The 12,440-nt window shown below is 47.9% G+C and overlaps 1 protein-coding gene across 2 annotated transcripts in view; it reads right to left on the reverse strand.

Moving 5' to 3' along the window:
- THSD4 (thrombospondin type 1 domain containing 4) overlaps positions 1-12,440 on the reverse strand; it is a 1,773,455-nt gene that overhangs the window by 144,885 nt on the left and 1,616,130 nt on the right. For both annotated transcript variants that reach the window (XM_069624755.1, XM_069624756.1), the window contains 2 exons: positions 6,676-6,851; positions 609-705 (listed from right to left, as the gene is read on the reverse strand). In XM_069624755.1, the coding sequence (XP_069480856.1) occupies positions 609-705; positions 6,676-6,851 (273 nt within the window). The remainder of the gene's footprint in view (positions 1-608; positions 706-6,675; positions 6,852-12,440) is intronic.

Raw genomic sequence — 12,440 nt, forward strand, 5'->3', positions numbered from 1 at the left:
CCTCATAAAATCATTGAAAATATTCTTAAAGCATTACTGATATGCAGCATTGTTTTTAACATTACCACTGTGCAGCAAATGTTACCCAGGCACAAGAGCAGATTGATTGTTGGAATCCCATCTTGCTCAGTAAAGACTGTAGTGTTGTGACACAATGTGACCCTGTGTTTACTTTCAGGAGATAATCTGATCTGAACAATGTTAGGCTTCCAGTCATTGATCGATTCTTGTTACTTTGTAACATTTTCTGCTGAGAGGCACAGATTCATTCCAATGACTCCCCACAGGAGTCACCTTGATTGCTCAGTTTGGTATATAAATGACATATCTAAATAATGTCAATTGCTATGCTCCAAGGTACCACTGATGATTACTTTTTTTTTTTATTACAAAAAACGATTCATGATACTTTTCCTAAGCGTTAGGGGAGAAGCGTTCAAAGACAACTAGAAACACTTTCGATGAGAATGCATGCACAGTTTCGAAGACCGCATTCAAGTCTGAGGCTATTTCAAATATGCTTACGTAGCAAACACTTCTCGAGAAGCTAGAACACAATTGCATTAATGAGTTGCTACTGCATGTAAGTACATATCAAGAGGTATCACCTGGTCTCCTGTGAGGCGGCAGCTGAGGGCTAATGACATTCGTTCCGGGAATGATGTATTCGTAGTGTACACCTGGATTAGGCTGCTGGTGTATCATCTGACGAAAGGGGGAAGAACAGGTACGTACATGTCAGCAGTAAAACTCACGCATGCATTTTAAAAATAGGCAAAAGAAAAATATGACTGTTATTGTGCTTGAAAAAGGAACATGAGTTGCAGTGATGTAAAACGTAACCACAGCATTCTATTCTGAATGTGAGCCAATTGCTCTATGCTAAGTGGGCAAAACTGGTTTTGCTGGAGGTCCGAATGTAGCACACAAGCCTCATACCGTGGGCCGGCCTGTCCATGGGGATGAGCGGATCAATAAACGTTCACCGATTTTGCATTTTATTTTTTATTTTTTGCTGAATGGCCATTTCACCACATTTTTTTTGGATGATTTTGCTTCTTTTTTACCACATACACCGGGCGGAGACCACCCGCACCCTCCTTTTCCATCCCACATCCCCCTCTTTCTATATAACTTACCATCTACATCTTTGTGGTAAAAAAAGTGCAGCAACAAAATTCAGTGTAATTTCCATTTGGCAAAAGTGCGTAATACCGGGCTGCAGGCATGCAAATTTGAGTTGAAAATAAAAATAACATGAGTTTTCAGATGCATTTATATATTGCTCTATTATTTAACTATAACCTGTGGGAAACACGGCCTGGGAAGCATATCCACTTTGATTTGGTTTTATTATGGAACAAAAATCATGTTTTCACATAGAGATACAACTGCACAAATCATGATGCAAAGACAAAAAGCTGAATTTCAGAGGCTTCAGAAACCTGCCTTGAGAGATGTTACAAGGCTCCGGTCTCATCCGGCACCGCCGTGAACCCCCACCGCACACAGACACATTGGATGCGTGCGTACAGTTCGGGCTCCTCGGTCGCCCAGCACACGTGGCGGAGTGGCGTCACTCCGCTGCGTGTGTACTGCCTTAAAGGTGCAGCCACCACACTCCTCCTTTTTCATAACAAAACACCAAAAGAGCTAAAGTACGCCCAAGGCATAACAACACACTTCACACAAAATAAACAACCCCTTTAATCACAGCCACCCCCCAGACCCATGAGTCACTTTCCAGTCCATGGGCTGGTCCCACCAGTTATGGGGTTCGTACAGTGCCGGATTGGGCCCTCGGCCTGAATGTGAAAAAAAAATGTGAAAAAAATCAATTTTTTTTTCTTTTCAAAAAGCCTTTCATCCTTCTTATGTCGATAAATGAGTACCAACAGAGGTTGGGTGATATTGTATGTATATTTGTTATATAAAAAAAGAGCTTAAGCGTAAGTACTATACAATAACATATCATTTGGCCTTGGACGTCTGCTTGGATTCACAGTAATTTAGTGTACTTAGGAACAATGCTATTTGATGACACTTCCTGTTCTGTCAAAGGGTGAAAGGTAATGTTTCATCGCTTCCCGGGATGTCGCTTTGGGTGGGATCAAATGACATCACTTTCGGTGATGTCCTCAGAGGTCAATGGTCGTGAGGCGAGGGGTGGGCCATTTTTTTGAGGTGAGGGTGGGCCACTTTTTTTTGGGTGACCGGGCCTATTTCTTGTCCAGTCCGACCCTGGGTCCATAACATAGTCACTCATGTGGGCAAGCTTCCCCCTCCCAACCCTTTGGGGATACCTCCTGCCTGCCTCCCATATTGGGCCTTCCTCACCTGTGTTCCCTTGACCTGGGGAACTTGGTGGATGGGCCAGGCCACTGCCCTTGTGCGGTACGTCACGGGAGTCCCTTCTCTGCAACACCTCTGGCCTGGACTTTCTTAAAGAAGCTGGCAATGCAGGTGACAGAGGCAGTGCCATCTAAAGGCAGTCACCACTGAGCTGCGCACCACCACCACGTCCATCTGACCAGGCACATATGTTAACGACAGTTTGGCTTGAGGGAGCCGGTTCTTGACTAGCACCTCATCTCCTGGGGCTAGCTGCTGGGGGTGGAGTCCTCTCCTGAGGTTCTCCTGTTCAATCCAGAGGCGCCTCTCCCGTTCCACCTGGCAATTGTCAATGACGGCCGGTTCTCTCTCCCACTTCTGGTATAAAGCCCCTAGGACATTGCCTGAACATGGCTTCAGCTGGGGCCACTCCTGCAGGCGCATCCGGGCTGGCCCTGTACTCCCTTAGGAACTGATATAATGACCCCTGCAAACCATGTCCTTGGCCATGATTGATACAGAAGACCTTATTTAGTGTCCTCATAAATCGTTCCGCTTCGCCGTTCGCCCGAGACCAGAGAGGAGTGATTTTACGGTGCTGGATACCATACTCCTCCATCAGTTGGGCACACAGACACACACAGGGTGCGTGCGTACGGTTCGGGCTCCCCGGTCGCTCTGCTGCGGCCAGGAATGCCCCTTTTATTTATAGCACACGCGGCAGAGTGGCGTCAGTCCGCCGTGTGTGTACACCCTTAAAGGTCCAGCCACCTCAAGGGAGAGGGACAGAGAGAGAGATAGGGCGACCAAGAGAGACGGCATAGGCCAGGCAACACTTCATCTAAAAAGACATGTCTTGGAGGGCTGTAAATAATGTTGTGACGATGGCCGTAAATAATGTCTTGACGCGCCGCGTGCTGTGTGACTCTGCTCAACAGAAATAGCTTCTTCCATTCATGAAGATCCTGTTTCATAGAGTATTGAGTAGTTCCCCTGTCATGGTTTCTCCTTGGGTACAGTCAGCAAGCAGCAGTGGCCCTTGTGTAGACAAGAGCTGCTAAGGCTTCCCATGAACCATAACATCAGGGCACCCTACTCTATTAAACTGAATTACCCACCCAAGAAAAAGTGTAAATGGGCATGCCAATTCATGCTCTCCTAGTGGAACAAGTTGGAACACATATTTATCGCTTGTAGAGCAAAAAGGCAATTTCATACAGGCAAGCAGGTGTGTTGCTAGGTCTGGAAAAGATCCGGGGCTAAGCTAATGTTGGGACTGGTGAACTCAGGGCTAGGTAGCATTTTGGTTGTAGCACCTGAGCTTCTATCCGGGGCTACAACCAAAGACCCGGGTTATAGCCCCTCAGCCCCACCTAGCAACGCCTCTGCTGGCAAGGGGTGGTAAGGTGGAGGTGGCAGCAACATGGAAGCATGGCTAAATGATGGAGGGAACGCTCTGCCAGCTGCGGAGGCCTGACTTCAAATTCGTGAGGTGGAAGCTGCTCCAGGCAGTGGCGTCGCTAGGAGGGGTCTGGGGGGGCCGGGGCCCCCCCTGTGAAACCCTGTGCCTCCTTTGTGCCCCCCCTACCTAAGACGAGCAGTGACCATGTCCTCCCCTTACTTTTGTCTGTGCCCCACCTACTTTTGTCTTTGGCCCCCTATGTGCCCTTCCTAAATTTGATTCCTGGCGACGCCACTGGCTCCAGTTTGAGGGCATCAGCATCCAGGGAACCTCATTAGCAGTGCTAATACCGCCAAACTCAATTACTGTTACCGCAGGTGGTAAAAGGTGATTGGGCACCCATTATCAATTGAGGCTGTTCCCCATTATGACTTCGGAGGGGATCTCTTGTGTGGAGTGGTGGAAAGAACTGTATGTTTAGCCTCCGGGTTGCCCAACTCATAATCGGGCAGAGTGTTGAAATGGAAGGTAACGTTTTCACTGCCTGTTTTGGCCGCTACTGCCACACTCTGCTGCCCCGGCATTGCAGATCGAGTCATGTCATAACATGGTGCTGCCAATAATTACGTTCAATAGGTATTTGCAAGGAGCTGTATTGTTAAAGGCGAGAAGTATCTAAGAAGGAAGGAATACGAGCAGGTGTCTTGCTAATGGTTGTGTCCAAAGTACGCGTTTTAACCGTAATAAAAGCATGAAAGTTGCAAGAAAAAAAGGTTGCGCGGAAAGTTAAAATAGCCAGACAGCAAGTGCCTGGGGGTACTTGCCTGCCATCAATATATGCTTAGGCCCAGTAGCAGAACATATATTGCAACTTTCTGAAACTATTCTAGTTGTTGTGTTCCCTTTTGTGTCGAACAGTTAACTTGACTGGTAGAATTATTTATGTGTTGCATTTTGTAAGGTGCTACTGTGAAATCAAAGTCACTCCTGGTTCCTTAGAAAAACCAGGGCGAAACGAGGAAGTGAAAATGGGGGTGGGGCAGAAATGTACCATGTGACCTTACATTCATCAAGGCTCTGCCGAATCATTAACATATGCCATGTGTAGCATTCCAGTCTCCCTGATAGGGGATTAATGAGGCTTTTTTTGTTAAAAAAAAGTGGATTCTAAATAGAGGAGATGGTATTGCAAGAGAATACCACAATACACAGAATGTGCTTTTACTGTGCATTCAGCAGTTACCAAAATGCTGAATCCCATTTTACCAAACAAGGGGAGTGGGGGTTGCGGGAGTGTCCTCCCCGGCTCCGCTCGAACAGTAAAAGGGGTGTGGGGGTGCCCCCCCCGCTTCCAGTACATGGGTAATGGGGCACAATAAAGTTGAAACGAAACAACAAAGACAGAACCCTGCGGTGGCAGTGCCCACCCACAATAGGGATAGGGGCCTGACGTCGCAGGGAGAGGGCAGAGTGGAGGCACGGGGAAAGGAGGTAGTTGTGTGGAGGACAAGTCAGTACGGGTAAAGGGGTAGTGGGGATGCGGGAAAGAGTCATCTAGGTGATCACTACGCGGCTCCATTTTCGTATTCGATATCTTCGTAGACAGCATTTCGGGCGCTCAGTGATGACATGGATCCGATGAGATACTTAGAACACAAACATTTATAGCATAAAGTCTTTTTGGAGCAGCATTGCCTCAGGAGGATAGCTCACGGGAAACGTGCTCGCCTTGGAAGCAAGACAAAACAGAGCACCTCAGGTTCAATCCCGGGTCTGCGCTTAGAAACCTCTGGGTATTAAGTGTGTTATAAATAACCTATCATATCATATCATATCATATCATTGTATTAAGAACTTTCCTTAATTTCAAATGGCCAATCTCCACTTCCCAAAGTTCAATTCCCTTGCATGGTAACAGTTTGCCCCCAATTCTTTTTCTGCCTAATTGCTGCTGACCGGAAGGACTTTTGAGGGGGTACTGAATGAACTATTACTGGGTTGTATTGCACACTCCACTGACGTTTGCTGCATGGCCCCCAGGCTCGCTGGCGGATCTGAAATGGCGGTGGGATCGCCTATTTTGGAGAGTGGTAAAATGGCAGGTAGCTTCACTGCTGTTTTAATGCAAGAACACCTGAACTCTGCATGGGGGTCGATTTATCGGCCTTCTGTGCCAAGAGCATTTGGGGTGCCTGTGTCCAGAGGTGAAGCTCGTCTCCCGGAAGTGTGAGGGTGCATTGCTCGAGACAGTGACATGGACGCTGGCCTGGAATGGAGTGGCATAAAGCTCAGGGGTGTTCAATTGCCATGTGTGGGTAGCTTAGTTGGCATGCATATTGTATGCTGGAATGTAGAATTTTAGCAGGTTAGTGGGGGGAGCAGTCCGTGGAGACTCCGATCAGCATCTGGGCATCCATCGGGTGTGGCTGTGCCAGGGCACTGACAGTGGATCACCTCTGGTACGGTAACAGTGAGGAGAGGTCCCAAGGCACTCTAGAATGGGTGTTCCCGGCACTGGACAGCATGCAGCACTCAGTCCTAAAATACACTGGAAGAAGGCATGCGGAAACGAGCAGAATGGGGTGCCCAGGGGGTACCCAGTAGGATGCCAACCCAACAGTGGAGTGACGCCACTGCATTGGAAAATCCCTATATTGCAGCAGCTCAGAGCCTCATTGCATTGAGACACCTAGGGGCAAAACCACGGTGATGCAAAATTACAGGAGGCAAACGGGAGCTAAATCGAAGTGGGGTTCGTGGGGGCAGATCTGAGTGAGCAGAATCCCAGCGCGACAACTGGGAGCATTTTGGAATAAGGTAACAATAAGGTTCCCCGGATATTGCATCAGTCACATACTCAGGAGAATGTAATTGACATGCTTTCTTGTGCAGGTGCTTCATTCAGATACAAAGGAAAGTCTGATTCTCTTCCTCATACTCACATAGACATCGAGGGCTTCGTTTGTTGGACCTTCAGCCAAAAAGGACTCCCCTGCCGTGCTGGAGATTTCATTGGGGCGCTTGTATGTGAACATGGTGCCGCCTCCTTCATACTTCCCCGGGCGGTCGATCGCCCAGTTGCCATTGATGATGGATCGCCCCGACCGACTCCGAAGGGCTGTGGAAGGAGCAGAAATAATTCAGTAGCAGACAGAGAAAACACATGGCTAGTGGCTAGATGGCACATCATTTAGATCGGATACATTAAATAAGATGAACATGTTCAGAATCGTGCCTCTATCATGTCTGCAACATGTATCATGCACAGTCATTGAGTTGATCTTTTGAGTTTTTGTGATTTAACAGACACATTTCCATGGCTTCACTCGGGTGGCGAAAGGAGAAACACGTTTTTTTAGGAGCTATGGTGGTATTATAGTACCTTTGCACAAGTGCATGCGCTTTTTAAGCATACATTGTCCAATCAGTAAGCGCCAGTGTAAATACAGGTGCGCCGGCGCTAATGTATGTGATAGAGCATACTTAAACAGTCTATGCACTAAGGAACCATAGTATAGGCCAGCCAGTGTAGTAGCATCTGATTGCATGGCCATGCTATATAATAGCAGAAAAATAATCAGTATATTAAGATAACATTGTCCCATGTGATATTACCGCATTTCAAAGACCGAACACAAAAAAGACCGATTTATTTTGGCCTTTTTTGTGTTGGCTTTAAAATGCAGCAATATGACACGCCTGGGCTCTGCTGGTTGCTCCATTGCAGTTCTTAGTATCCGCACTCACCTGGGGGGTAGAACTTCAATGTGAGGCACGCGAGCCGTGTAGAATTCTTGAAATGTTGAAGGGACTTGGTTGGGATAATTGTAAGCCTAGTAGTTCCTGTCTGTCTAGGGAGCTCTCGAATATCCCCTTAACCATTTCATGGGGGGGTTATTATTTTTTTTATTTCTGTATTTCTGTTTAGTATTATCATTTTTTACATAGCGCTTCGTGCCTGGTTCCTGCTGCTTTTAAACACTGTAATCGAAGGTGTTATTATGGAAGCAGGACATTCAGCCGCTGCCGTTTCAGTGCCAGCCTTTTTGGTGCAGCGCCTTGGGTCCATTTTAGGCGTGCCCTGTTGGCCGGGACCAGCAGGCCGCAGGGGCCTATCCATGCCTGAATTTATGTTTTCATAAATATATTGTCACCCGAAGCACTAATAAATGTAGTACTTCGGATATCAGCATATTGAAGGAGACCACTTCACGATCCGTCCATGGAGCTGCCCAGTAGGTCAACGCTTCATGTACAAATGGGTTGCTTTGTCCTGCAAGTCTTATAAGCAGCTCCATATACTGATAGCGTAATCTTTTCCTGTCTCTACTTTCCTCCTTTCTCCCGAAAGTACTTGGTCTCTCTCTTTTCTCATCACTCATCTCCTCCTCCAACTCTTCCTCTGCGGGTGGTGGCAACAGTGGGCGGGGAGATGCCTGCCACAATGCGTCACAGGTGTACTAGAAAATATTCAGATCCAGACAGTTCTTATTTTTATAAATGAAGCACTGGTTAGGGGTCAGTGCTTCACTCACCGAAGAACCTTTGCAATACAACCGGGCGCTACTACACATGTCGTCAAGCATGTGCAGTACTGCATGGCCAACGAAGCTTGGATGCACTTCCACTGAGCTTGTGACTCGAACAGAATCCCATTTTCAGGAAACGACGGATTGGAGATACCCGCCAATTCTCCTAAATCACAGCTGCACTCTGTTATTCCTAGTCACAACAAGATGGCTGCTGTGCTGCAGCAGCTGAATATGGTCTCCTGTCTGCGGCCTACCGTGTGTTTCTCTACCCAAGAGTCACTGACAAGAAATGAACCATATTTCTGTCATGCTGGGCGCTCACTGGGATCCCATCCTCCCTAGTCGTAATCACATAAAGATGGCGCACCCAGTTACAGTCACTGACTGGTGTGTAATCGGGTGCCTGCCATGATCTGTGATTTTCTCATAAGTAACCGACCTGTCATATTCCAGTTTCCTCCCTCTCCCCCGACTAATTCATATTTCAATTCTCGACCTCTCTGCAAGAACTACCCTGGAGCCTCTTGCTTCTGCTTGCAAGAGTCATCACAAACTCCAACTGCATCTCGGGAGGATAGCTCAGGGACAACGTGCTCGCCTTGGAAGCAAGACGATACGGAGCAACACAGGTTTGATCCCCGGGTCCACGTTTAGAAACCTCAGGGTATTAAGCGTGTTATAAATAACCCATAATATCATAAGACTAAATGAACTTGACCAAGCCCACCTGTCTGAACTGCAAAGGAAGCTGAAGAGCAGGTGGCTTATCGGAAATTGTTGGAAAGTCAGGTGGTACAGAGTTCATCCGAATCCATTTGCCCAGGCTCACAGCTAAGCACACGGAACGGCTGTGAAAGGGGATTCAGAAACATCACCTGCGCACATGAAGTTGGCTGGTTGGATTTATTGCCTTAATAACTTTCCTGAAGTACAACACTACGAGCGTGGGATGTATACAGGATCGAATAAGCCCAAGACACAGCTGTCCTGTATTAGTTCTCTGTACAGACCCTATTGAAATAGGAGACCTGCTCGAGAAGAATGTGGCATTGCTATTAATAAAGCAGCTGTGGAAAGAGGGCTGTCTGGCAACATGACTATTAAACTGCAATTTTGATTTCATCACTATCGACGGTGACAGCGCCTTGCAATGGAAGAATAGCCGCCCTGCCATGGCTCTGATTGCGTGTCTGTGCGCCACTCAAATAAAAAAAACTGTATTTAATAAACAGCCACATGATCTGTGCTTCCTCGTGACCTTCAAAGGTGGTTTTGCAGGGCAATGCTGCTTTCGACATTTCTTGGCCTGCTCTTGCTCCTTCACTTTGCAACAAATTCATATCAAGGTTGGAAGGCGTCCTTTTCTGGTCAACTATTGGCATCGTCAACACAGGTGACTTAGCCAGGCCGGGACACATCTCATTGTTCTCGCCAGGATTTAAAAGCTCAGGGATGTCTACGTTCATCCTAACTTCCCATAAGAAATCATTGTAGGCTCCGCCCACTCCCACTGAGGGTGAGGGCAATGCTGGCTATTTGGTTCCCACGCAAGACAGACTTAACCCCTAAGTGCCAAGGGTGAGGTATCTCGTCCTTGGGATTACCTCCCTGTTGCCTTAAGGGGTTAATGAAACAGAAAACGTTAGAAGGCATTGAATGGCGAAATACCGAAAGCACCAAAAAAGGCCTGGGGGGAAACCCATGGCAGTTAAAATGACCTAGAGGAAGTAAGGGTTATTATGGAGGGCTTAGGGTCACCTAATGGGTGGTGCCAAATCTTTTATCACCCACTGGAGGGTTGCTGAGGTGAAAAAAGTGAATCTTGATGAGAAAAAAGGAGAATTGGCCTTCCTGTGTGGAAGGACAGTGGAGTGGGCAAGCTGGGGACAAGGCAGAAATGGAGGTGGAAGCAGGAAGAGGTGGCCTGGAGGGAGACAGGTGCAAGCAAGAGGCTGAGCGGCGTTCCCGGAGAAGGTGAGTGATTGCCGTGTTTCGTGGCAGGTGCGGGCAAAGGGACAGGGTGGGTACAAATGGCAAACCGCGCATAGGAAGTGCACAGTGGAGGCAACAGGTCAAAAAGGCAAAAGACACAAAGAGGAAATAAACAGGGACGAAAAAGTAGAAGGCGGCCCAACCATGAAGGAATTCAGGACAACTTCCCCCTAACAGTGTCTGGGATTCCTTGATCCTGGTAGGCTGGGCTGTCATGATCGTCCCAAAAAGGTTGCTTAAAAGTGCTTAGTGGGTTGGCGATCAGACTAATATATGTGGCATCTTTGTATTTCCACCAAATTTTACGAATATCCATAAAGACAATCAATAAGATCATCATTAAAATACTGAATCTTAGCAGTTACATTACCTCTGTTTCATCTTTTTCGTCCTCTGATGTCACCACCGTCTGCTAATTGGAAGGACGGGTTCTTGTTATACTTGTTCGTATTGTACCTTGTAGCATAGTTCCCTGTCTGAAGCTAACAGTCGAGGGTGGGGTAACCATACTTGCCAACATGAACCCTTACAGCCTGTAGGTGGTTATCCAGTCCTGGTTTTTGTCTTTGCATTCTGGGATTTGGAGTTCCACTTTCCCCATTATAAAACTCAAACTACAAACCCCAGAATGCAAAGAAAAAAAACAGCACTGGAGCACTGGATAAGCACCTACAGATTGGAATGGGCCATGTTGGCAACTATGGGGGTAACTCAGGGAGCTGGATACCACCATCTCCTTACTGATGCAGGACACAGCAGCGGTCAGGGGAGGAGCTAATGGTCCACCACACCCTGCCCAGAAGCATAGTAGAGACTTGTCGCAGGACCCAAACAATGTGCATGATTATTTTAAGAGGCTCCTGGAAAGGTAGCCGAAGACCGAGGCATCTGGGAGGTCAAAGCAATGCTACACTTGAAAGACATACTCTGCAGGAGAGACTACACGACCAAACACTCACAAGACTGAACTTCGCAAGCTCCCCTTGGTGGAAAATGTCTAAGCAAGCATTGGGACCAGGAACACCAAAGCCGCATGAAGTACCTTACTCTTTTTCATGCTCCATACACCACACATTCACAGGAATCAGATCAAAGATGGCTCCTGCTCCAGATATCTGCTCTGATGTGCGGAGCCTCATGAGGGTGGAGCCGCCCGTAGATAAAAACAGGACAGTAGCACGGCATAGCTCATTATTCTCCTCAACTGAAAGACATTGAAGTAGGAAGACCCAGGGAGGGGAGACGAGGGTGGGAGGGTGACAAGTACCAATAAAGAGCAAGGGACATCTCTGGTAGTTTGGTGAGAGAGGAGTGCGGGAGGTTTGCTTGAAGGTGGTTTGAGGAGAGAATACAAGGTAACTGGGAGCAGAGGAATTACAGTGGCTTGTAAGAAAGACTGAGGAGGATGCAGGAAACATCTAGACAAGGAGGAGGTGGAGACAAGGGGGGAGGTGGTGAAAGACTAGGACGAGGTGGCAAGAAAACAGGAGGAGGAGGTGAGAGCAGAAGAGGAGGTGGACATAAAAGGGGAGGGGTGGTAACAGACTAGGACGAGGTGGCAAGAGAACAGGCGGAGGTGGTGGGAGCACAGCAGGAGGTGGACGCAAAAGGGGAGGGGTGGTGAAAGACTAGGACGAGGTGGTAAGAGAACAGGAGGAGGTGGTGAGAGCGCAGGAGGCGGTGGACACAAAAGGGGAGGGATGGTTAAAGACTAGGACGAGGTGGTAAGAGAACAGGAGGAGGTGGTGAGAGCACAGCAGGAGGTGGCCACAAAGGGGAAAGGGTGGTGAAAGACTAGGACGAGGTGGTAAGAGAACAGGAGGAGGTGGTGAGAGCACAGCAGGAGGTGGCCACAAAGGGGAAAGGGTGGTGAAAGACTAGGACGAGGTGGTAAGAGAACAGGAGGAGGTGGAGAGAGCACAGCAGGAGGTGGCCACAAAGGGGAAAGGGTGGTGAAAGACTAGGACGAGGTGGTAAGAGAACAGGAGGAGGTGGTGAGAGCACAGCAGGAGGTGGCCACAAAGGGGAAAGGGTGGTGAAAGACTAGGTGGAAGTAGAAGTCCAGGGCTGCACAACTTGTGAATAGGACACTTTATAAACACCCCATTCTTTTAGTGACTAAAACCTTACAAGGTTTGCTGAGGAGTTGGGGGACCAGGGACTGTTGTCCCTGTTAAACTACA

Source organism: Ambystoma mexicanum, chromosome 11, assembly GCF_040938575.1.
Source record: "Ambystoma mexicanum isolate Mex_15411 chromosome 11, UKY_AmexF1_1, whole genome shotgun sequence".
NCBI classification, from domain to species: domain Eukaryota; kingdom Metazoa; phylum Chordata; class Amphibia; order Caudata; family Ambystomatidae; genus Ambystoma; species Ambystoma mexicanum.